This window comes from Harmonia axyridis, chromosome 3 (assembly GCF_914767665.1).
Source record: "Harmonia axyridis chromosome 3, icHarAxyr1.1, whole genome shotgun sequence".
Taxonomy (NCBI): Eukaryota; Metazoa; Arthropoda; class Insecta; order Coleoptera; family Coccinellidae; genus Harmonia; species Harmonia axyridis.
This window is the reverse complement of record NC_059503.1, coordinates 32,304,141-32,331,754: the sequence shown is the minus strand read 5'-3', so window position 1 is coordinate 32,331,754 and position 27,614 is coordinate 32,304,141. Positions and strand designations below refer to the sequence as shown.

General features: G+C 33.1%; 3 protein-coding genes across 5 annotated transcripts; 1 reads left to right on the top strand and 2 right to left on the bottom strand.

Annotated features, from left to right (window-relative positions):
* The first annotated feature begins 409 nt into the window (after positions 1-409).
* Positions 410-23,289, top strand: LOC123676721. Of its 3 annotated transcripts, none has more exons than XM_045612878.1 (10): positions 410-427; positions 8,767-8,910; positions 9,019-9,331; positions 9,452-9,622; positions 9,711-9,836; positions 16,792-16,969; positions 17,153-17,310; positions 20,550-20,736; positions 20,788-21,286; positions 22,986-23,289. In XM_045612878.1, the coding sequence occupies exons 1-10, from the start codon at positions 425-427 to the stop codon at positions 23,220-23,222; spliced, it is 2,016 nt and encodes a 671-aa protein (XP_045468834.1). In that variant the 5' UTR covers positions 410-424; the 3' UTR covers positions 23,223-23,289. The 3 variants fall into 3 exon arrangements, with proteins under 3 accessions (XP_045468834.1, XP_045468833.1, XP_045468832.1); XM_045612877.1 differs by lacking the exon at positions 410-427 and adding an exon at positions 8,502-8,675 and having other exon boundaries at positions 9,019-9,319; XM_045612876.1 differs by lacking the exon at positions 410-427 and adding an exon at positions 8,502-8,675.
* Positions 7,341-8,202, bottom strand: LOC123676725 (acyl-coenzyme A thioesterase 13-like). The gene is made up of 3 exons (XM_045612882.1): positions 8,004-8,202; positions 7,694-7,881; positions 7,341-7,634 (listed from the first exon to the last, which is right to left on the bottom strand). The coding sequence occupies exons 1-3, from the start codon at positions 8,106-8,108 to the stop codon at positions 7,472-7,474; spliced, it is 456 nt and encodes a 151-aa protein (XP_045468838.1). The 5' UTR covers positions 8,109-8,202; the 3' UTR covers positions 7,341-7,471.
* Positions 23,290-25,055: 1,766 nt separating the features above from the next.
* On the bottom strand, positions 25,056-27,614 carry LOC123676723 (lactoylglutathione lyase). Its single transcript, XM_045612880.1, has 4 exons — positions 27,258-27,614; positions 26,979-27,208; positions 26,813-26,871; positions 25,056-25,398 (listed from the first exon to the last, which is right to left on the bottom strand). Exons 1-4 carry the CDS (start codon positions 27,333-27,335, stop codon positions 25,208-25,210), a joined length of 558 nt encoding a protein of 185 aa, XP_045468836.1. The 5' UTR covers positions 27,336-27,614; the 3' UTR covers positions 25,056-25,207.

The window sequence follows — 27,614 nt, the reverse complement described above, 5'->3', positions numbered from 1 at the left end:
GGAGCCCCTTCGGCGAGCAGAGCGAGTATGTACTTAAATCAATTCAACATCATTAATTATTCCTAAACGATCCATACAGTGTTCCATGGTTGAATATGATAGTTGAGAGGAATATTGATAGAAAGATCACAGCAGTCAGCTCTCAATGATTTAATCTCAGAACTTTTCAATAGACATGCTCCAATGGTTGAAAAATGGTTTCAAAGGTTAAAGAACCATCGTTAACTCGTGATTTGAATATGATTATGATTATATTCAAGCGAACACGTTTGAAGGAGGACAGGATTGCTTATAAGGAGTTGCGTAACTTCACTGTTACACCAGTGGGAAGGGCAAAGTAAGCTAATCTGAACTCAATCTGTTCTGAAAACAATCCCTAATTTCCACAAAACCTGGAAAACCTTTTAAAGTATGAACATCAACCATGGTAAGAAAGATCATATTATTCCTGATAATATTTCTAATCCGGAAGATATAAATGATTTATTTTCATCTCTTCTCCGTGCTACCCCAGGTTCTATATTAGAAACCATCAACCATTATGAAAGTACTAAATTTAATTGTAACAACACGTTTACTTTTTCCATGACTTATGTCACTGAGTTAAATTCAATTGTTAATGCTCTGAAGTCTATTGCTCTGAGAAGTGATAAAATTTCTGCAACTATGCTCAAATACAGCAGTCTGTTTATTGATTCAGTCATCGTTAATATTATCAATAGATGTATCAAACAGGGCTACTATCCGGATTCCTGGAAGGTTTCTATCTGTCGACCTATTCTTAAGAAATGTAATCTAGAGTGAAATGATGATTTGCGGTTAATAAGCATACTCTCAGCTATCTCTAAAGTGTTTGAACGTGTTTTAAACAACCAAATATATCAGGTTACGGGGGAGAAGGGAATTTTGTTTGAGACTAATGCGGATTCAGAAAAAGATTAAGCACGGTGACGACAAAATATCGATGACGGAATGGGAAGAATAGTTCAGAACATCCTATAGTGGAGAAGAGAATCTCCTTCAAGCAAAAGACAATGAGGAAACTCATGAGATCAACATCGAAACAAAGGCCATCGAAAATATCTTGAAGTCTCTAAAAAATCGAAAAAGTCCCGGTCCTGACGGAATAGCTAACAAATTGCTAAAATCCGGAGGAGCAAAGCTGAAAAATGAGATAAAAAATCTTTTCGAACACATTCTGAAGCAGAGAAGAATCCCGAACGAATGGAAGAAGAGCATCACAATTCTCATTTTCAAGAAAGGGAGAAAAACATCACCAGAAAACTAGCGCGGTATCGTCCTACTTAATAGCGTGCTCAAGACGTTCACCAAACTTATTTCAGAAGAACTCTGCAAAACCATACAACTGAGAGAGGAACAACAGGGATTTCTCAAAAACAGGTCGACCATTGACGCGATATTCATTATCAGACAAATAACCGAGAAACAACAAGCCAGCTTAGATGTGTTTTGTGGATATGACCAGGGCAGGGCGTTCGACCGGGTTCGACTCTGATGTCGTCGATATACTAAGGGAGAAAGTATGTACTTAATTCCTCACCAATTGAAATTATCCTTGACATAAACCAAAACTGCACAACAAACATCAGAACAGGTGGACTTCTATCCAGTGATATAAAGATAAATAAAGGTGTAAGACAAGGTGACTCACTAAGCCCTCTCATATTTAATTTGATTACAGAAAGAATAACAGAAAAACTGCCAGGAACAGCGGGATACAAGATGGAGAATGTGTATTTTCATGTTGCCTCCTACGCCGATGACGCCGTATTGATTTCTGACTCAGAAGACGATCTACAGAGAATACTTCACCCTTTCAACCAGGAAGCCAAATTATTGAATAGGCTCATAAACACAACCAAAACAAAGTGTATGGTAACATTCAAAGAACCCGTAAGATGTAAACTGGAGATTGATGGAAAGATGGTGGAACAGGTGAGAGAGTTCACATAATTAGGAGCAGACATCACTAGCGACGGAGACCTAAAGCGGGAAGTAAGAAATCGGACAATGAAAGCATCGAGTATATCAGGTTGTCTTCAGGATATTGTATGGCGCAATAAATATCTTAACATAGACAGCAAAGTAAGAATATATAAGACAGCCATCCGACCCATCATTACTTATGCTCTGGAGACAAGACCAGATACGGCAAGGACAACACAAATGATGAGAATAACAGAGATGAGGATAATAAGAAGAATACATGGAAAGACTTTACTGGACAGGTTGAGAAAAGGGGAACTAAGGGAACGAAGCGGGATTCAAGACGTGGGAAAGTTTGTGAGACAGAGGAGAAAATACTGGAATAAGCACATAGAGAGGATGCCGGACAACAGACTGGTAAAAGGAGCAAGGCAGAACAAACCCACGGGGAAGAGAGCCCAGGGAAGACCACCGAATCTTTGGAAAGAATGCTGGACGACTACGTCGGAAGAGGCTGGCTAATTTTATTAACAGGCAGACGCCTACCTATATGAACTACCAGCTCAAAGAAGAATACGTCTTTCACAACTGTTGTTGATAATCTATTGAATGCCCACGATAGAGGTCGTATTTCTTGATGATACTAGGTTGATCATGAAAAAGTCGGCTAGGAATTCGGGATGAAGGTTGTGTGCACGATTTAATAAGTAAAGCTTTTGGCAATTTGAAACTCCTTTATTTTTATAGGCATGTACTCAACCCGGCATTGAGAAAAAAAATATGTAAATCTTCAGTTTAATCATAGTTCAATTATTGTGACTTCCTTCATGGTTCCTTGTTTGTGGAGGGTTGAGAACAGAAGAGAATGTATACAGAGGATGCAGAACAGCTGTTGTCGTCTGATTAGCGGCCTCCACAGGCTGGCTCATCATGGAAAATAGGAGAAAGATACACAATATCAATTTCCACCCGTCGGTTTTTGGAGTCAGTGGATGCTCCTTCTCACCTGGCCAGTGGTTGTATGTCTGTTAATTCAAGACAGGGTAGGGATACGAGATATGGGGATAGGTTTCTTTTGCCCAGTCACCGGACTGCCATGTTCTGTAGATCTTTTATTTACTGTGCTCTAATATTCCTTAACTCACTTCCTGAAGAGCTGAGTTCATTTTTTTTTTATTTTTTATGTGTATTTCATAAGCAACTCATGATTTATACGATCAATCGCTTTACTGTAGTCGAGCAGAACCTTTATCTACCGCCGCGAATATTTCGTCAGTTATATTTAAAAGAGCAGTTGTACAACTGAACCCTAGCCTGAATCCGGACTGGCACATATAGGGAGTATATTGTTGTCATCCAAATATAACCAAAACTTTCGAAAGTAAAGGCAAAATACTGATTGGTCTAAGTCCTCCACCCTTGACTTCTTGGTCAAGGGCAACAACACCTTTGATAGTTTACATGCATCTGGAAATGTATTCTCTAAAATGCAGGAGTTGATTATATTCGTTATAAAAGACAAAATTCTATCAAGGCAAAGAATCAACATATTCAAATTAATTTCGTCGTTGTTTAAATTAACGTGGAAGAATATATTATTCTATAAACTTAAAAGCAATGAAACTCACTCGTTGAAATTCAAGACTAACTGTTGGTTTAAACGTTCGCAGAAAAGAAAAAACTATATAGGTAACATAGAATATTACATAGGTGGCGTTCGCAGTAATATACCACGGTATATTAATGTTGATTTACTACCAACAGTCGTGTCCTGCCGCATTGGACTTCCTACTCAACAATAATTCCCTAACTGTGTCTTTCGATTCCGTGTGAAATCGAAATTTGGAGACCGAAACTCTGTTCGTTTTGTAGAAATTCAACAAATCAGGGTCAGGTGAATTACTTTGAAATGATGAACGCACAAAAAAACTATTCAGATCATTTGGCCTATCAAGAAAATCGGGATAATCAATATTATTATTTTTAGAATATACACCTAATGTTTTCAACTTCTTCCAAAACACTCTTATTATGCGATGTGACTACTTGCTTGAGTTAATTCCTTTTCTCCTGACGAATTGCGAAACTTGTTTGGTTTTTACTTTTTAACTTGTTTATAATATCTCCAACTTGCGTCATCTCTCTTATTTCAATATTGAGTAAAGGCTTTTTGCTCAAGTTTAATCATTTTTTTCACTACACAAGTTAGCCATGGTGATTTACTCCTCCGAGTACTACGCTCGATTACGGGTGCTAAAACGTCAAAAATATCAATCAAAAAGTCATTTAATTGTTTCACCTTGTCATTGATCGACCTCAAGTAAACAATATTCTCATATGGAATAGCCGACAAAAACTACGAAAGCAAATCTATGTTGATATTCTTGAAAGTTTTACTAGTTTTTACTTTAAGACAGTTTATACAACAAAAAGTCTTGAATTGATCAGAAATTCAAACGTCCCTCATACCAACTTCAAAATCAGCCCCATCATCAGGAACAATAATAATGTCCAAAAGTGAAGCCTTGATTTCCGTGATTGTTATAGGTTCCCATATAAATTGTTTTAGGTTAAGAGACCCAACATAATTACACAAAAAGTGATTACATTCTGATCAGTCAAGTTCAATAAGTTCAAATTGATATCACCTCCACAAATTATTTCATAAGGCTGATAGCCTGATAACCGTCTCTCGAATAACTCAAAGAAATCAGAAATATTCCCCCTAGGCGGCCTGTGAAGAACACCAAGCATATGTGTTTTATTCAACATCCTCACTTGAACCCACAACTCCTCGAATACCGTATCACTCACGAAGAATATATCAGAATATTACAAATTATTTTAAAGGAAAAAGCTACACCTCCGCCTCTGGAACATCTATCGTCTCTCACGATGTCTCCTAATTGCTATAAGTGAATCTGAAACCTCCGGCCCCAGCCGTGTCTCAGATATTCCCACAACATCGTAACAATCTAATAAAACCGTATTTCTTAATTCTAATAAAGTGCGAAACAATGACCTAACATTGGGAAATGACATGCGAATCGACATCCTTATAATCAATTACAACCGTGCCATATGGTGACTACAAGAGGGTTACAGTAAAAAAAACTTCAATCAAAAACGTAACAAAATTTAAAAAAAAACATGCATATAAGAGCAAAAAAAATTATATTTGCGGTTCTTGACAGACAAGATATCAAGGAGCTTATCAGGGGAAGCACAGATAGGGGTAAGTACAGAGCTCAGAACACATAAGCCCTGAGGACCGTCGAGTGTTCAATCAGGTCGACGCTAGAGTCAAGGAGGCTCTCAGAAAAATTCGAGAGAATCGATGGGAAGGGAAACTATAATCTCTCTTTCCAAAAAAGACAATACTGTTTGGCGCATAGCCAAAGCAGATAGAAAGCCAACCCCGCCGATTCACGGTCTACAAGGAATGGTATATAGTCCAGAAGAAAAAGTTGAAGCTTTCGCAAATAACCTCGAAAGAGTCGAAAGCCAATAAATCCCTAATTACATACTGCAAAGTGAGAAGAGACTTCAAAAAGACGGAAGCTATTAGTTTCGCAACTGATCCAGAATCCAGAGAAGCCTTAGTAGCACTGACGAATATAGTCAATGTTATAGCACTTTCCATAGGAATTGAAGAAAGACCACGTGGTTTAAATCCACAAGCCCGGCAAAGACACTAGATTCCCGTAGAACTACCGTCCAATCAGTCTTCTCTCGTGCATAGGAAAGATTACGGAAGCGGACTTTTTGAAAAGATTGAAGGTAATAAATGAGAAAAGATATCATACAGTTGGAACAGTTCGGTTTTCAAAGCCAGAACTCTATTGTGCGACAAGTGCTCCAAGTAGTAGAACAAATGATGGATGGATTTAACCGCAAACAAGTAATAGGAGCCGTATCCTCGGATGCCAAGGCGTTTGATAAAGTATGGCACAAAGGACTGCTATACAAACTGCTTGCGGACGGTTTACCACTCTCCATGGTTCAACTCGTAGCTTCTTATCTGCATTCTCGCAAGTTTAGAACCAATGTTGACGGAGTATTGTCTTCAGAGAGGTCTCTTTCCGCCGGTGTTCCGCAAGGATCTCGGGTGTGTCCGTTATTGTTAACTTTATATGTATCCGACATGCGAAAATAGAGAACACCTCCTTGGCACTTTACGCTGACAATGCCGCCATTGCATGCATTTTTGTTAGTCCGTTGAATCCCAAAATGTCAAGGATGGCAAGAAGCCATCTCGAGAATTCAATCTTGGTTCTTTCGGTGAAAAAATGAAGTAAACCCTGAGAAGAGCAAAGCTGTTCTCTTCAGCCGAAAGAAGAAATATCCCCAAGGGCACGTCGTAATGTTCGATAGGAGGATCGAATGGAAAAATGAGGCCAAGTATCTGGGAGTGATACTTGACAAGAAACAACTCTTATATGAAAGGATTGCGACTGTGATGAAGAAGCCCCTAGAAAGCATAAAAGACCGAAGAAGGCGCTTCCCTAGGAAGTGTATGTTAAAGTCAAACATCATCTGGCACAGAGATTGTGTAATTAGTACACAACATTTTTTTTGGTATATTGCCATCTGCTGGAACAGAACACGATACTTCACCAGAGGTGAATTACAATGAGATGAAGTAGTAAAAGGATAATGGCCTAACTGCAAAAAAGCTCAAGAATTAATTCCATGCATCGACAGATTTTTCTTTGAACTTTCTACGCCCAGCTGTAAATACCAAGAAAATCGAATATTTCAACACCAGTTCCTGTGATGGCTAAATACCGAAAAACTATCTGCTATCGGCGTCTGTTGTCGATAAACCGATAAAGAAAAATAATATCTATGTACATACTCTCTGAAAAATAAATTGTATAATTGTGAGTACCTGTTTTTATTTCCCTTATTCATCCTTTGCTGTGTACTACCTATAGTAACAGTAAAAGACCTCAAACCACAGTGTGAATGAGTTTTTTATTGACAGAAATTCAATGAATAACCTAGGCATCTTACATTAACAATTTCCAAAACCTTTACCTTTTATATTGAATGGCAGATATATCAAAAATGTATACAGTTCCCAACGTACAAAGAAGAATAATGTGAGCTAATTCGAAATACATAATCTCATTGAAGAAAAAGAAGATGTTTTCGATGAACAAATCTAGAAACGTCGATTACATCCTAATAAATGATGAAACTTTTAGCAAACACTAAAAAAGAATCATTGGATTGTTGAAATGCTATAGAGAAAGGTCAATCACACTCAATCCAAGTTATTTTTTTACTAAAAAAGAAATTTCTTATGTTGGCTACATTGTTGGACAAGATGTTATAAAAGCTGAATATATTAAATATAATAGTAGGAGTTAAAAAATAAATATCATAAATTATCTCATATTCATCTAATTGGAATATCAAAGATTCAACACATGAATGTCTACTATACATTATTAACAATATCCTTTCTACGAATTGTGTTTTGTTTCTATAAGCTTCAATATCACCCTGGATCAACTCTTTATGAGGAATTCAATAAATATTTGGTATGTTCACCTTTAGCTAATATACTTCCAGTCTCTTTATCTTTTAGAGTAACTTCTAGGAAAGCAAGTGTTTTACCACACCTGACTGTATCTGATTCAATAACAATTGTTTTTCCCATTTGTCCTCCTTTCAAATACCTGAAATCAATATGACGTCATTAGTTTCTCAAAACTTGACTACACTATACAAAACTAGCCTTATATTCAAATTAACCGATACATGAGCTACATTAGCTTTTTCCAATGAACTTAAACCATACGATGATATAACATCTACAAGGGTAGCAGTTAAACCTCCATGCAAAGTTCCAATAGGATTTGTGTGTTCTTTTTTTATGTCCATCTCGGCTACACATTTACCATTCTCAAGGCTTATTACCTCTAACTACAGAAAAAATACTTTATGTTTAAATTCGTACACATTTTATATAATTCTAAAACAAAAAAAGGACATTCTCTAAAAGTAGCCTAACCCTACATTTCAACTTTTTTTTTTATTCAACTAACGTTTTTCAGCACTCCTTCGAAGCGGTTACATCCTTTTAAATAATTTCTCAAATTATCTGCTGTGAGTGTATTCATAGAACATAATTTCCTTGTAATAATCCTCATTTTCAAATAGTTATTTGTGAATCGAATTTAAAGATTTACACTCCTGCAGCCTGCTTTCCTGATTGAAGCACAGAAAGTTTTCATAGATAAAATAAATACAAAAGTAGGACATAGAATAATATGTTAATATATGGTTTCAGATGAGATAATATTTCTATGGACTAGCCAGAGATAAATTGTACATTAGTGTTCTTTGAGATATAATCATTCAAGGTTTAGAATATAAAAAAGGTATTGGCCATACAAAACAAATGCGTCAATTACAAGGCGATTTCCGTTCATCTTATAAATGCTCTAAGGTCCACACCATAGAACACAAATATATTGTCATTACCATAGACCTAATATCACATGATATTAGGTCTATGGTTATTACCATGTATTCTATGCATGTTGCAGACCCCTAATCTTAATATAACCAAATATATATATATATATGAAATAATTTTACAAAGTAAAATAATATTATTCCGTTTCGCACCCGTGTCCTCACCTCGAATTATTTGAACAATGTCAATAACAGTAGAAATAATTGTTAAAAGAGCAGACAAAATTTATCACGATGGGGTTAGTTAAATCGAATAAATAAAACATTATAAATTAGGGGAAACCCCTAGTAAAATTTAAAATTACCGTGACTTGATTTTGGAAATTTTAGGAACAAGTCAATGGTATCATTCAAATAACATCATCTACAGATATCAAACATGATGGAATAATGTTGACCATGGAAGGAGCTGTTAATTTACAGATAAGCTCAAGAAATGCTGGCATAATCGATGCCTTTTACAGCTCTGTAAAGGTTGGTTAATGAGGTATATAATAAAAGGGATTTGAAATTTGAGTCTGCTCCTATAAGTCTAATTTACCTGATGAGAAATAACAATCACTGAACTTTAACATTTTTCAGCCTATTCTACTTGTTAATTCTACATGTGAAATAAGCAGTGGTAGTAAGATACCTGCAGGAGTCACTCAAATACCATTTCAGATACCCTTGAAAGCCAAATCAAACCGAATATTATATGAAACCTATCATGGTGTTTATGTCAATATTTGCTACATATTAAAATGTGATATTAGAAGATCTTTCTTGTCTAAAGATATACAAAAGTCACAAGAGTTCCTAGTACAAAGTAAACATAGTATTCTACCATCTGTTAAAGAAATGAGAGGAGTTGACATAAATTTGACTCCACAAGCAATACTCGGTAATACCTTAGGTTAGTTTAAGTGTTTCATACATATATTTAGAATAGTACTGGTAGTAGTAGTAATAAACATATAAAGAACTAACGACCTAGGTCCACTGGACCCTAATCATCTGTTATTGTAATAACCAGGTGCCCTAGATTTTCACCTGACAGGAAGACTCAATTCAACATACTGCAATATTTCTAAACCATTCAGAGGCCATTTGAAACTAAAAAAATGCTCCATACCTCTTCGCTCCTTGGAGGTCCAATTAGTTCGAGTTGAAACTTGTGGTTGTGCTGAAGGATTTGCTAAAGAGTGTGAGCATTTTGAATTGTAACACCCACTTCAAATTGTAGATAGGACATATATTGCAAATATTATCATAATATTTTGGTCATATTTCAGCCACTGAAATACAGAACATTCAAATAGGAGATGGAGATATTCCTCAAAATACAGAGATCCCCATTTATATGATATTTCCAAGACTTTTTACTTGTCCAACGCTCATTGAACACAATTTCAAAATAGGTAAGTTTTTATGTTGAATGGTAATTATGTTTGATATTATAGACATATACAGTGCAGGCAAGTCAGTATTTCAGTATGTAATGTCAATTCTGCTAAAAAGAAATGCATAAAGAATGACGAAAGTCAAACAGAGAGGGACAACGTTTTCCCCTTTTCCCAGTAAATGTGTAGAATAGGTAGGAAGGAATGACCTTGAAACCCTCCAATGTGGTCCAATTTTTTACCTGACATCTTTTGTTGCCAGGTAGAAAAAAGGGTTTATTTTTTATTCGTTATTATAAGGGGTGGCTTTGTCCAGCAGTGGACGTAGTGGGTGATGATATATTACTACCATTCAATTCGGAGCTGTGAGTTTTCAATAAACTTCTTAAAAAAGATCATTTATTTCAGAATGAATATTTTCCTCACCCAAACACCAAAAGGTATCATTGGGATAATATTTTACTCTTTGCATCTCTTACCTATGCAAATCTTCATCTGCATCATTTCCACTATCGTGTGATCCTTATGCAGAGTAAGAATTGTCATTCAAAAGATAATGGATTCATCTGAGCAAAAACTTAATATTATCAAATGATTTTTTAAAGCTAGCAGCGCAAATGAAGTTGTTAGGCATTTTATTTTTGCTTATCCTGGTCAACAAATTCTATCTGTTCAAACAGTTTTGAATATTTTTTATCATTTTGAAAAATCCAGTTGTATCAACATATATAGTAAATGCTATCATGAAGATAAAGAAACCTGTACCCCCTCTGAAGAAGAGTCAAAGAGACATTTCAATGTATACGCCTTTGTAGAAGCAAATGAGCTTATGCTCAGCACTTGAATTTCAAAAAAAAAATAGCCATTCCAGACCATACAGTAAGACATATTTTGAAAAAACATGGACATGAATCCTATAAATTGAAAACTATCCAAGAAAATTTCTCAGAAGTTTGTTTCCGGGAATAGTGTTTTCTGAGATTATGAGAAGAAAAGTTCTAAATCAACTTGTAGCAAATTTTCATCAGGGTTCAATCTGCAGTTTTGATATTAACAGGAAGACAAAAAATTCGATAGGCCATATTTACGGAACCCCTGGTCGAATTTTACCCATTACCGAACTTAACCGCTCCATATTAGACTTCAAGATCCGACTCTATTTTAAAAATTTAATTCATTTGTTATAGTCACGATTGGACATTCTTGATTTGGACCGCGAAATCGTCATCAGTGAGTCGAACCTGATCGTTTGAGACATCATTCTAAAATCAGACATTGCGACTAAATATTAGAGCGATCAGTTTAAAATTTTATGAGAAAAAAACGATTTCAAACTTCGTGCAGTATTTAATCTTGATATCGTTATCAGAATCGTAGAAACTTCAACGAAAATATCGAAAAAAATTATATATTTTGGTGACAATTATACCCAATAAATTTAATTTCGTCATACCAATTGCACCCTCGGATATACCTATAGACCCAAAAATAGAGAGTGCAATTTTGGCACATAAATAAACGAATACACAAAAGCACCTGGCTTCACATCATTTTCTCAACTACTGATGGCGGAAATTGGTTAATTTGTTATTTATTGCATAGTAGGTGCGATATCTTCCGAGGGATACCCTGTTTTCCTTATTGGAGTTTTTCCCATTTTTTTTTCAGGCAACAAAATTTATTTCAGAATATTGAATAAAAATGTGAAAAGTATTTACGTGAAGCAGGCTGTCCACATTTTGTGGTTCAATATTCTAAAATAATTAACCGGAAAATAGCTCAATACAATATTACCAAACAACACATATTTTGAAACAGGAAAAAAGATCTTTCATTAGAAAATATATATGAAATATGTTTTCCAAATTGATTGATTCGTATTTTCTTCATTTTTGGAATTCTGGAAGGTACAGGTTGTCCCATTTTCAATGCTTACGGAAAGCATCTCGAGAACTATAGGACTTGGAGAAAAAATCTTCAAGGACCCCCATACTCTTTTTTCGAAATAATAAGATCAAAAAGCAGATCATAGATATCTGGTTTCTGAAATACGACTTTTCGGATAATTCGCTAAATCTTGGTTTCTTTTCGAGATATTTGATAAATTCTAAAATATTTTTTTCAGTAATTTTTAAGGTTTATATGATACTCATAACAGATCATAGAAATCAATTACCGTTTAAGAGATATAGGGGAGAAGTATTCTATAAATACTTCATTTCAAAAATCAACTCAAAGAAAATGAACGTGGCGAAGTCCAGACAGACGAGCGAAGAATGAAGTAGACTTTATCTTCGTTAATAAAAACAATAAATAAATACAAATAAATACTAACATAGAAAGGAGAAAACTACTCACCAAACACACATTCCCAAAAGAAGACGTTCTGAAACTCAATCAGGAAACCTATCAGAAGGAACTAGAAAAATCACTAAAGTCACTAACACTCCAGGATAAGGACATAGATGAGACATTTAATGGGTTAAAGCAGGGGATAACTACAGCCACAAGTAAAATATAAAGTAAGATAAAAAAACAATCAGAAACTAAATCAAAACCCAAAACTAGAGAACTAATAAAAAAAAGAAGAAAAACTGATAGAAATGCCCCAGAATATAATGATCTAAATAGAACAACAAAAAAAAGAAATGAGAAAAGATCTAAACGAGGGGGAAACAAAAAATTATACAAATAAAGAACAAGCATGTAATGATGGTTACAGATAAGCAGGAAAATTAAACAGAAAATACAAAAATTCTACAGCTTTATCAAACGACTATACCAAACCAAGTCGGACCTCCTAAACACATCATAAACGTAGGCTTAGAGGACATACCGGAAATATCACCATCAGATGAGAAATCCAACAGATGAGAAATGGCAAAAGCCCAGGAGAAGATCGAATAACACCGGAGATGCTGCAGATGGGTGGAAAAGCATTAATAGAGACAATATGCGTGCTACTAAATACATGCCTAATGGGGGGAAAAATCCCGGATTCGTGGAAAAATGCAGAGGTTGTGCTAATATACAAAAAGGGAGTTCATACAAATATAGAAAACTATATAGACCAATAAGCCAACTGTCACACCTGTATAAACTTTTCACTAGGATTATCGAAAATCGACTGACTAAATAACTGGATTCCTACCAACCAACAGAGAAAGCAGGTTTTCGAAAGGGCTTTAACACCAATGACCATCTGCAAGCAATCAAAACAGTCATTGAAAAAACAACGGAATACAACATCCCCTATATCTGGCGTTTGTAGATTACCAAAAAGCCTTTGATAGCATTGAAACCTGGTAACAAACAGTAATGGATGATGCGAGAATCGATTCGAGATATTCTGCCATTATTAACAATATTTACGATAATGCTACATTCCACGTTAAAATAGATGACGATCCTAAAACAGACAAAATACAACTTGGCAAAGGCGTACGACAAGGGGATACCATCTCTCCCAAGTAATTTACCTTAGCACTGGAAAATATCTTCAAGAAGCTTGAATGGCAAAAGAAGGGCCTATATGTTTATAGGCCCTTCTTTACGACGGCAGCTTCCTCAATCATCTTAGATTCGCAGACGATATAGTCTTGCTGAGCACTGACATTCGCGAACTGAACACCATGCTGAATCAGTTAAACGAACAATATAAGCGAATAGGCCTAAAAATGAACCCAAATAAGACCAAGATAATGAGCAACAATGAATATGACATTACCATCGAAAATGTGGATCATTATATATATCTGGGTCATAAAATCCAATTAGGCAAAGAAAATGAAAGTGTGGAAATAAAACGCAGGATTCAGTTGGCATGAGTAGCATTCGGAAATATGAAATATATCTTTAAAGACAAAGAGGTACCATCAACCTAAAGAAAAAAGCCTACGACAGCTGCATCCTTCCTGTTTTTACCTATGGCTTGGAAACCATGCTTTTATATAAGACACCTTATGCAGATTGCAGGGTATTTCATTTTATACCGGACAAACCTATATAGTCATGTAGATGACACCGGGGGAATCATATTTGCTTTATGACATATGCCTCGTTTTCCAAGCATAAGCGAGATACAGGGTGTGCAACGTCATTTCTGACCAATATTCTATTGACCATATTCACCGTCGCCATATTGTTCTGCGACAATACCAACTACCCAGTGTTCCCAACGAAGTAATATTGAGTTTACTAGAAAAATTCCACAATATAAAGTTTCTAAGTGAAGTTTATGTGTACCTTTTCTGGCTGCTACGTCAGATAGACTTGTTTGGGACAATATTTTGCAAAAATTTCACCTTTTGGAAATAAAAACATTAGTGAAAGGTCGTTTTCTGAACAAATTAATTGTGGCCGAGTGTATAAATGAAGGCTTCGCTTCATTTTTGGAAATAGTCAGTGGAAGAATAGTCTCTATGGCTGATAGTATTTTTGATATTAGCGGTATTTTTCTAGTAAACTCAAAATTTCTGCGTTGGGAACACTGGGTAGTTGGTATTGTCGCAAAACAATATGGCGACGGTGAATATGGTCAATTGAGTGTGGTCAGTTATGTATAACCTTTGAAGTTACGATTTTTGGTCAAATCAGAGTATTTTTGAGTGCTCAATTCAGAAAAGGTAAAGAACCTTGAAAAAAAAAAATTCAAAATGGCGGAAAACCTACAACGTTTGACATTTTTTTCCTCGGTGGTCAAATTGAATTTCATTTTCTGAATCAACTCAATTTTCTAAGAATTTCTGTGAAAAAATTTTTTCAAAAATCGAACAAAATTTTTTTTTTGTAAATGTCTACAGCGAAAAAAAAATTTCATCCGAAATTGTTAAAATTTCGACGATTATACTTTTTTTTATACCTAACACGAATATGAAGACAGAATCGAAAAATATCAAACGATTCCTTCATATCGACCATCCAAATTTTTCCTTTGGTCCTCTTACATAATTGAAAAAACAACTAGTGGGCTATGAGGGCCAAAATTTGAAATTGCACTGTCGAAACATTCCAGATGGTAGATGATATCTTGAACAGAAACAAAAATACAGCAGAATATTTTTTAGAAACGCCCTGTAACTCGAGTACGAATAAAGATATCTATAATATGCTTTCTGATACCTAATTTGTTCAAAAAATAGATCAGGGGTCCTTGAAGATTTTTTGTCTAAGTCTTATAGTTATTATGTTTTCAGTGAGCAACGAAAATGGGACACCTAGTACATGTTGAAAATTATTTCCATCTCATATAAGTAATTTAAGTAGAAGATAGGGATCAAAATATAAGTGGACACTCTGTACAATGGGTAGATTAGATTTATTTCATTTTCAATTATCCTTTTTCTTGTCGAATATACATATTTATTAATTTCTCAATTTAGGAAACTTAATTATAGAAACGATAACTTCTATCAAACCAATAATGTTGTCCATAACATCCAGAGCCATAATTCACAATAGGATAGTGTATCCTGATCCAATAGTTTGGTTTTGCTCACTGTTTAGATAGAACGCATCCAAAGAAATTATAATTTTATATTATACACACTTTACTTATCTCCTTGTGGAACTATAAACCTCTCTTTGATCCTTGACAATTCTAATAAATGTTTTAGTCCTTTGAATTATCAAGATTCCACACATATTATGTATGTATCTTTTTATTTTTACATGAATATATTCTTCCATAACATTATAATTTTGCTTATTTGTCTCATTTACATTTTGTTAATTTTCAGAATTTGAAGTAAACATCGTAATCATCTTTGAAAATGACCATCATATAACTAATAATTTTCCTATAATTCTTTATAGAGATTGAGTATGTAAATAAAAATGTTATTATTTTCTATCAATATATGTATATACATTTACAATAATTAATTTGACTCAAACTGAGCTCAATTCATGTTTCAGCAACCACTAAACTTAATTCGGAAATGAATGATTCTAAACGGTTTTCTAGTGCCATTATATGACCTGTATTACAGTTCTCGCTTGCAATGAATGTTATTACAATAGGTAGTTTATTCATTTGAATCACTTGATATTGATTATAATAACATATGAGAGTAGATGTTCTTCCCAAACCAAGTTTGCTACCTTGGTCCACTGCTAAACCAAATGTCGATATGAATCCAAATCGCATAGCTCCTTCAGGAGCTTTTTCTGTGCAAACTTTTACAACAGGAACGCCTTCTCGGTCTGTTATTAGTATACAATATAAACCAGGAACTTTGGTCAATATATCTTGCAAAACTCTTTTAGTTTCTTCACTCATGATTTTTATGTTATCAACACTCACATTAACATATTTTCATTGTCAATTCTTACTGATTAATTATCTCCAAAATTTGAATGATGAATCATGACGTGAGTCAAAAATAGTTCAATTAAACGAGAAGTCAAAAAATAAGACTAATAGTTTTTATGTACTAAAGTGTAAATTATCAAGAATATCCTCAATTTTCAAATCAGGAAAACAAGAAATAATATTTTTCATTAAAATACAATGATCAAACTCTTTTATTTAAATTATCATTTATTTGGGGCGGATTGGCTTTTTGAAAGTAATAATAATAATAAAGTTGTGTCAACACTCTATGGTCCATTAACAAGTAGAATGATAACCTATATTTATAAGAACTTTTTTCAAGATTTGTTAACGTTAGTTCAAGCAGTGAAACCAAAATAATCTGATGTTCGTCAGAAGCAAAAAAAAGGATGCATATGGTAAATTTTCTCATGGAACGAAAAAAAAAATTTCAATACGCATTCGTTTCCTAACGATCTCATTAAGTGTAAGTATAACGTTTTCCATATAAAACATCCAATTGGTAGAAAGGAGAGATTATCAATTTATTCAGATATCTTCTTCGCATAATAATATAGCGAAAAGTTGAACTTCAAATTAAATTATTTGTCTGTATTCTTTATATTTCCTGGTTTTTCTCAATCTTAATATTTTTTTAAGGAATTTGTTTCAAGATGTCGGCGAACTTCAAAACTCCTGTAATGGTACTTCAAGAATATGCAATGAGGAAGAAAATTGGTATACCGATTTATAAAGAACTAACAATGGAAGAAAAACATTATAATGAATTTGGTTTCGAAGTTAGAATTGCCGGCTTAAAAGTTACTGGAAAAGGAAGGTGATGAAATCTTAGTTTATGTTTTTTTTAAATCAATTCCGAGGGTCTTCTCAGTATTGAGAAGAAGTTTTTTCAGTTGAAGTAAAAAAAATCCCCTGTAAAATGAAATAAACAAGATTAACTATATCCAAATACATCCATCAGATTAAATGGAATGGTATAGTCAACTAACTTATTTTCTAGATCGAAGAAAGTGGCAAAACAAAATACTGCATACAATGCTCTTGAAACTTTAAATAATTTGAAAATGTTTGACTTGGATTTTCCACCTAAAGATTATGATCCTAATCTACACAAATGTGAAAATGACAATGATAAAAAATTGAGTGTCAACTTTGTTGGTGAGTTTTAAACAATAATGGCACTTTTTATTTATGAATATTTTCATGGCTATATACAATAACACAACTATCCAAATTCTTGTTCAATATTGATTCATCATTTACAATATTAATAATTAAAGACTTGATTATATGCAACATGAAATACTTGACATATGCTATATGCAAGAAAATGTTAAAAAATTTATGAAAATTGTCAAATTATGCATTAAAAAAACAATAATCATCTTTTTTGATTTATATTATATAATTATGAATTTATTTTCCCCATATATAAAAAAAATTACAAATAAAGATATAAAAAATATAACATATAAATGGCAAGATGAAAACTTTTTTTTATTAATTTGGTAGATTTCAAACTCATAATCATAATAAAATTCAATAATTAACAAATATTTATCATTTTCGTGTTTTTGTAAATGTAAATAATCAGACCGGCGTGAACTTGGCAGCCACTTTTCAGCAGCCGATTTCATTCCAGCAGCCAATAGACCAGTGACGTCGGTAGAATTTAAAACTAACGAATCGATTTGTTTTTGGGGTGCAACGTAAGAATTTGCTTTTTGAGTTTACTTGAACGACTTCAGTCAAGTTTTTGTGACATTTCAATGCACAAAACAATATTATAGATGAACTTGGATTATGCTGATCAATGAAACGACGGGGTATATACAAGTATTTTCACGAATGAAACCTTGAAAAACGTTTAGCCAAGTTGATATTTGGAATACTTACTCTTCAATAGAAACAGAATAACATATCCGAAGCACATTGATTTGCAGGCCGTCTAAGGGGTAGTTTACACTTGTGAATTTTCCGAAATTTTCAAAAATGACCCTGTCAAAAATGTTTAGCCAAGTTCATATTTGGTATTATTACTCTTGAATAGCTACAGAATAACATATCTGAAGCACATTGATTTGCAGGCCGTCTAAGGGGTAGTTTACACATGTGAATTTTTCGAAATTTTCAAAAATGACCCTGTCAAAAATGTTTAGCCAAGTTCATATTTGGTATTATTACTCCTAAATAGCTATAGAATAACATATCCGAAGGATTTTGATTTGCAGGCCGTCTAACGAGTAGTTTACACTTGTGAATTTTTCGAAATTTTCAAAAATGACCCTGTCAAAAATGTTAAGCCAAGTTTATATTTGGTATTATTACTCTGAAATAGCTACAGAATAACATATCCGAAGCACATCGATTTGCAGGCCGTCTAAGGGGTAGTTTACACTTGTGAATTTTTCGAAATTTTTGAGAATGACCCTGTCAAAAATGTTTAGCCAAGTTCATATCTGATATTATTACTCTTGAATAGCTACAGAATAACATATCCGAAGCACATTGATTTGCAGGCCGTCTAAGGGGTAGTTTACACTTGTGAATTTTTTGAAATTTTTGAGAATGACCCTGTCAAAAATGTTTAGCCAAGTTCATATTTGGTATTATTACTCCTAAATAGCTTAAGAATAACATATCCGAAGGATTTTGATTTGCAGGACGTCTAACGGGTAGTTTACACTTGTGAATTTTTCGAAATTTTCAAAAATGACCCTGTCAAAAATGTTTAGCCAAGTTCATATTTGGTATTATTACTCTGAAATAGCTACAGAATAACATATCCGAAGCACATCGATTCGCAGGCCGTCTAAGGGGTGGTTTACATTTGTGAAGTTTTCGAAATTTTCATATGATATTCATTTTATTGATTCTATCTTATATTCATTAATGTGATGTTCATATTATGTTTTGTTAAATCATCAAATAAATCTTCTTTTTTTCTCGATATGTTTATGAATTTAAGCATTTGAACATTTTTTACAGGGTCATTCTCAAAAATTTCGAAAAATTCACAAGTGTAAACTACCCCTTAGACGGCCTGCAAATCAATGTGCTTCGGATATGTTATTCTCTAGCTATTTATGGGTAATAATACTAAATATGAACTTGGCTAAACATTTTTGACAAGGTCATTTTTGAAAATTTCGAAAAATTCACAAGTGTAAACTACCCCTTAGACGGCCTGCAAATCAAAATCCTTCGGATATGTTATTCTTTAGCTATTTAGGAGTAATAATACCAAATATGAACTTGGCTAAACATTTTTGACAGGGTCATTTTTGAAAATTTCGAAAAATTCACAAGTGTAAACTACCCCTCAGACGGCCTGCAAATCGATGTGCTTCGGATATGTTATTCTGTAGCTATTTAGAAGTAATAATACTGAATATGAACTTGGCTAAACGTTTTTCAAGGTTTCATTCGTGAAAATACTTGTATATACCCCGTCGTTTCATTGATCAGCATAATCCAAGTTCATCTATAATATTGTTTTGTGCATTGAAATGTCATAAAAACTTGACTGAAGTCGTTCAAGTAAACTCAAAAAGCAAATTCTTGCGTTGCACCCCAAAAACAGAACGATTCGTTAGTTTTAAATTCTACCGACGCCACTGGTCGTTTGGCTGCTGGAATGAAATCGGCTGCTGAAAAGTGGCTGCCAAGTTCACGCCGGTAATAATCAGAGGTATTGTTTCAAATACTCAGGGGTAAGATTGTGCCTTTGATCACTAAGAGCATTTTTATAGGTAAAAAAGAACCATTACCTTACCTCTAACTTTTTATTTATTTATTCCTGTAAAATACATGAATACATACAGTATATTTCATTTGAAACTATTATCTGAAACTTAATTAAATACATAAAAGTTCTTCTAAATTTTTCTTTGAGTTTATTTTTAGACGATTAGATTTAGAGTTTAATTGGCGGATTTTAATAATTTAATGAATAGTTGGTGGCAAACCATGAGTTTCAAGTTCTCTAATGCTTGTAGATCTTGTTGTAGATATGAGAGAGAAATGAGTGCTAATCAGAGCTATTTTGAATGAATAAACTGACTCTGAACTTTTGGCCACATTTTTGATTGTCTCCAAATGAGAATTTTGGTTCTAATGGAAATATGTAGTTATAAATTCTATGAATTTACATGCACCTTTGGAATATGTTTACGCCACTTCTTTAGGTACCCTATAGAAAATATTGTAAATACAGCAAAAATATGCAGATTTTTGATACAAGTAAAAATAACTGGTGCGAATTGGCAGAATATGCATTTTTATTCTCAAATGCATATAATCTGGTCTCTATTAATAATGAGCCTTTGACATCATTCATAAAATGTCTAATTCAATGTCTTTTTAGATTGTAACTTAATTGAATGATTATTTTTCAGTTTTTCTACAGGAGTGTTGTGCTCATAACAAGCTTCCGGAACCTTTCATTCGTCAGGTATCTGATGTTGGGCCTCTTCATTGTAGAAAATTCACTTACGAGTGTAAGATAAGTTCCTTAACAACTCAGAGCACTGAAATCACAAAGAAACGCGCCAAACAAATGGCAGCAAAACAGATGATTGAAAAGTAAGAACTTTTTGTATTGAATATTCAATATTGTTTGAATCATTTCCACAGGATTATGACAATTATTCCCAATTTGGACATATGCCTTTCTGATTGGCAAAATGCTTTCGAAGAAAATTCTGAAGAAGGAAAAGAAAAAAGTGCTGAAAAGGATTCCAAAGTTATTGATAGCAAGAACGAAAGTGCTGAAAAAGACTCCAAAGTTATTGATAGAAAGAAGCAAAGTGCTGAAAAAGATTCCAAAGTTATTGATATCAAGAAGGAAAGTGCTGGAAAAGACTCCAAAGTTATTGATAGCAAGAAGGAAAGTGCTGAAAAAGTTTCCAAAGTTATTGATAGCAAGAAGGAAAATGCTGAAAAAGATTCCCAAGTTATTGATAGCAAGAAGGAAAGTGCTGAAAACGACTCCAAAGTTATTGATAGCAAGAAAGAAAGTGCTGAAAAAAATTCCAAAGTTATTGATAGCAAGAAGGCAAAAATAGTTGACTTCCCAAATTGTTTGAAGAGATTGATGAAAAAGAAAAATTTGGAAATAAATGATTTTAAGGAGGTAAGTTTACATAAGTGGATTTATCAGACATTGAATATGTAATAGAACTCAATCATTGTGAGTGTGAAGTTCTATTAATTATATTATTTGTTTGGATGAACGGTGCTAGATCCACAAATAATGAGACTGAGAGTAGATGACATTTTGCATATTATTATAAACTTATAGGAGGTGCACTTGTTCAAATGGCTGTCAACACATTAAAATCCAGCAAACCAACCTATACTTTTTGTTAATAGCAAGCGTATATACAGGCATCTTTTCAATTGCATATGAAATTATATTTTTGAACTTGAAATCACCTAGTCAAACTTATCAGAGAACGTTTTGTCGATTTGAAAAAAAAACCCTGAAATTGTTTAAAAGTACCATGCTCTATAGTTAAAAGACGACGCAGTTCTCAAAGTGCATTTTAGTACCTATTTGCATTTTCATAACTGTTGAGAGTACCTATTCGATTTTAATATAATTGGTGCTTGGCGAATTTTTATTTTTCTAAAAAAGAGTGCTATTTTCAATGAGAAAACATTTTTGTGTCAAAATTATTTCTGGTTTTAATAACTGACTTGTGAAATGCAGTCGTGAGAGATCTCTGGTTAGAGTGCACTGAATAGAGCTATCATTTTTAGCTTCATTTGTCAAAATGTCAATTCCTGAGATAACCCGTAAGTGCATGACGTCACATGTTCCACTAAGTGCACGCTTGCACTGGTGAAGCAGAAATCAGTAAGAGAAACTATTCAAAAATCGCTGGCTTGGTGCAAGACTATCCTGAGTCGATTTCGCATAAAGGCGAGATAATCGCTGTCAAAGGTTCATACTCCTTTTATTTTGGTCAAGTCCATATATTCGAAAATTTTTAAAATACATGCAATCCTAAGTCCTAAATAAGGACATAGGATATTTTCACTACAGTAGAAAAGATGGGGTTAAAGTTAGGTTAGTTTGATTTTTTTTCGGTTGACAAACTTGAAATGAGAAATACGGACTTAGGATTATTTTACTGTGAAAAACATTGTCTTGCGATTTTTTCCCCGAATGTCTCAATTTCAACAAGAATTGGACTTAGGATAGTCTTGCACCAAGCCAGTGAAATGAGAATGACGTTTCTAATGAAAGCATAAAATGACGTCAATTTAAAATGCTTGTGAAACAAGGTTTTATTCTTGTTACTTATTCTGCAGTTATTGAAAAGACTTAATTCACAAGTCACTTGGAAGAAAGTGAATTATCTATGACTTTGTTCATAAAAAAAAACAATGGCTAAGCTGTATTCAAGGCATTACCTTGATTTCCTAAAATGATTGAGTATTCTGATAGTGACTTTAGATTACCTCAAATTTTTTTTATGATAATTTAGTACTTTTTTATGGATAGGCGAGGCTATAATTTGTAAACCATTAAACATAAGAAAAAATTAGTTGAAGAATATGTCTCTTAGTTATAGAAAACTTTACACTATAATCCATTTCATTCTAAATAACCATGTTAAAACTACAAAGAAAAAATGATTTTTTTGTAACTTTAACTGCCTGTATCATCCCACCAAAGCCGAATCTGAAAAAATGGTGAAAAAAGTGTTTTATTTCATGAAAGTAATTTTAAATTTAATGTATAACCTTTGGACTTGCTCTGTATAACTATTTTTTTAGTAGATTAAAATATGATCACTATAAATAATTGGAATTGTGTATTTCAGCTGTTGAAACTACAAGATGAACATGGTGTAAAAAACATATTGGATATGCTTGGTTTGCAATATGAATTAATAAAACTTCAAGATAACCCAATTGTTTTAGCTTTAAACATTAATGTGGATACCACTTTAACTGTTTTGGTAAAAGGAACATCCGAGGATTCAGCAAAGGAAGATTTATTCAAACATACAATGACTAGATTGAAATCATACATCAATGCTGCCACTTGTAACAAATAATAAGGATGTTTTTTATTGATGATTTAAAAAAGAATTTATTTTTCTTTCAATAAAACACTAGCAAATACTATTCATTTTATTTTTACGTTCTGGGAACAGATATTATTCTGTAAATCGAATAGAAATGAACAAATTGAATCTGAGATATCGGAATGTTCCACTTTTATCGCGTCCAAATTGAGTATTCTGTATCAAATGTAATTCGTAATTGATATCCACAGTAATTATAGTTGGAGTTACAGAATACCAATTCAAACGATTCCGTTGCATTTCTATTCTCATAGTACAAAACATACAAATTTTCATAACACTTTTTTTGTAAAAATTTTTTTTTTCGTGAAATTTCGATTTGCTTAATGCTTTGCGAAAGGTAGATTTTCACATCTCTTCATACAGAAGTCATTATAAAAAAATGTCTCCTTCGTTTATCAGCAGTAGATTTGTACTCGTTATTTTAGGGCTTGAATTGATGGTGATCAAAAATACAGATTTCTTTAATATCATCCTCCCCCTTTTCTATTCGAAATTGATTGGTTATGTTTGTTCAATATTGAATTTTTGCTCTGGTTATGTTCATCAACAACTTTATCAGATTTAAGGCTGTAATAGATTCCTTAAGGGGAAATATATTTCCTTCGTCTCCAATTTCCAGTCTATCTACTGAAAACAATCGATCAATTTTGAAGAAATAGAACTCTTCAGGTTCGCGTGAGGGGCGAACTTTCAGAGACTTTTACATCACTTCAGGGTTCACCACACTCACCGTTACTATACAATTTATACTGCCACGACATGTACAACCATAACAACGAAAGAGAACATCAAATAAATGAACAAGCATACATACTACAATTCGCTGCTGACACGACTTTAATTGCACATGATAACACAATAAACAAAAGCATGAAGAAACTACAAGAACTTACAGATGTCACAGCCAAACCCAAATAAATCCAAGTTGATAATTTTCAATCACAAAATCAAGGCAAACTCTAAAAAGATCAAATTGGGAAATAGCATGGTCGTTCCTATTGATTTAAGGTCAAAAAATAAAGATTATTATTATATTTAGATCCCTGGGCATACAAATAGATAACAAACTTAATTTCAAAGCACACATAAAAAGCAGTTATCGCTAGAGCAGGACACTAGATCTCTCACCTACAAAAACCTAGGAATAAGTTACAAGACAGGAAGCACAATATATAAGATGATATGCAGGCCTCTATTGGAATATGGATCTACAACATTTTTAAACACCACAAAAATAACGTTAAAAAACATTGAAGTAGCAGAAAGATCTTGCCTCAGAAAAATCACAAAATTGAGAAACCCAAACAACTCACTTTACAATCTTTCGAACCAACTTTTATATGACACTACAGATGTAGACCCAATACTTGATTGAATTAATAAACTAAGCAAAAAATTAATCTCAAATCAGAACAAGAGAAATATTTTATAACTATTACTATGAAGAAACTACAACATTAACAAAATTTCAAGCATTACCACTTTTTGAATACTTAATATCCTTGAAATAACACCTTTATAATCAATATATATGTTTTTTAAAATAGGAATTCATGTAACCGGCAGGAAGACTATGGTCGATAGCCATTTGATTCATAATAATCAATAAAGTTTATTTCTCTCTCTCTATGATTCCTTTGGTTATTTATGACTATAGTAATGTAACAATAAAAATTATTATCCTTATAAGCATGTACCGTTAGGCTCAGAATTAGACAAAATTACAAAAAAAGGGCTAGTGTGATATGGATTTAATGAACAATTAAATTGCTATTTTCTTGGAGAGTGGAATAATAGAAATTCAATGAAAATAGACTTATTTTCATCATCCCATTTTTATTGGGAAGCTTTTACCATACAAGTAATAAAGGATTCATAAACAAATATATATTTAAAGTTCCTGTTAAACAATCTAACAAAGGTACAACTCAACTAAATATTCAATATGTAATTCAAGATATTTGTTGGAGAATTTTTTTAGTACCTTTATCATTTAAAATTTCTATCCAATAACCATCAGGATCTGTTATGAAAGCAATTCCTTTCATTTTTCCATCATCTGGTTGTTTGATGAAATTAACACCAAACTTATGAAATCTTTCACATGCTTTGGAGACATCTGGGACCATTATTCCTATGTGGCCTGAGAATAAATAAAATGTTACTTAAAATGAAAGTCTTTTCTTTGATGAAGTTCATACTGACACAATAAAAAAGGTTCACAGTAGCACCACATGCTCGATATCTTATAGAGTTCAGCTTGTCTCATGCAATATTTCGTAATAGTAAAAATCACTTGTGTGCAGGAGATTTGAGTAAAAGGGTTTTTTTCGGAACTGATCAAAAGTAACAGCCGTAAACAGTAAAACTTTCTAAATTTTGTAAGTGCTACCATGAATTAATTATTAAAAAGTCCACCAGTAGGTATAAGTTCTGATTAGATTGCCTCAGATGCTTTGCCATAGTGATTAGCTTGTTCAGTCCTTGAGTGGACACTTCTTGACTTCTGCCACCTTGTTCGCGGTGTTCCACAACGCCCTATGGTCTCCTACGAAATCCGGAGGCAGCAGTGTTTCCAAAATTGACCTTTTAAAATACTCGTTCATATTGAAGTGGATCTCCATTCTTATTATTATTTGAACTGGGGTCGTTTTGGTTCGGTAAGCTTTATATTGGTCTTTTGCTAGCCCACAGAAAGGCTCAGGTCCAGCAGGTGTTAACCTTGATGCACTTTTTGCAAGTTCATCAGCTTTTTCATTTCCTTCAACCCCACAGTGCCCTGGTACCCATAGTATATATAGTATATAAACTCCATTCTTAACCTATATGTCTTCTATCCACCGGTTTTTCTCAAAAGCGGCTCCTAGAAAGTCTTCCAAGATCACTCAGTACCTATTATAGTTGTCTTTTCAACCCAGTTCAGCGGCCCCAAAAAAATTGAATATTTTTTTCAAAGCATAAAAATTTTTGCAAAAAAAAATCATTTTTGTTGGGATTTTGAGTATTATATAAAATTTATGAGTTAATCTTCTCATTTTGATAGCTAGGTCTTCAATACGATCGATATAATGACTCAATAAATTCACAAAGCTTGTTCAAATATTATTGAATATATATTATAGTGATTATAAATTATTTTATTATAATGGTTTTCCAAAAAAGCCTTCGAACTAGACAACCCCCTTATGGCGTTAAAATGACAATAGCTAGAAAAAAAACAAAACAGTAATTTGTTTCATTCAACGAAACTCGATGAATGTTAATTCATGTAGTTAGAGTTCTCGTAAAAAACAAATGAGCTATGGTGTATGTTTACAAAATTATACAGATGTAATTAATATTTTTTTTCTACGTTTTACTACAGAAATGAGAAAAAGTTATCACCAAATTTAACTTGTGCTGATTTATAACAAGCATTGTGAACTTCTTACAATATAAAAATGAGAAATCACTTTTATGCAATATCGTATCAGTATGAACTGCATAGATTCAATCATAGACTTATTATCCTATTATCCTTTGATACGTCTATGGATTCAATACAGCTGTAAACTCACCAAAGCCTGTATCTTTAGTATTATACTTAAATTCAGGATCATTTTCAGTTCCCCAATTGCTAAAAAAGGAATACATTCAAATAGCAGAAGATTCAATGACCTTCTTACATTTATCACTTTATTTTTACTGTGTAACTTCAGTACTTTCAAACCTATAAGTACTCACTGTGTCAATTCAATAGTAGCTTTCTTACTCATAGCCCACTCTGCTCTTTCTGGAGTATTTATTTCAGCATCTGAACCATTTCCATCTTCATATCCAACAAAGTACAAGGAGAAGGACATAGCAGGAAAATCTAATTTACATAGCAAACTCATACCAAGAACTTCAGTATAAAAAGGAATTGACATTTTAGGATCCTTAATACGAAGCATAGTTTGTTGCATAATGAAGTCCTTAAAATGATCAATTTTTTAAAGAAACTTAACATCAATAAATAGCTACCTTAGTTTCTTCTGATGGTGGCTTACATAATTTCTTAATATCTTCTAATGAATAAGGCATTTTAGTCTGATCACCCATATTGGTGATGTACAACCAAATAAAGATATATTATTGTAATATTTCTTTGAATCCTTTCTTTTTCCTCAATTTTCAAATCCTTTTCAATCGAGTCTTTTATTTATTCCTTCAAGATCGGATGAAGAAACCAGTAAACCAAGGAAACCGTAGAAAAATCTTTAATCAGATAGATAACATAAAGTAAGCATAAATTAATTTACAATTATTATTATATGTAATTAATTATTGTTATTATTAATCATTACTACTGTCATAGACTTAAGACTAATTGACAGTTTT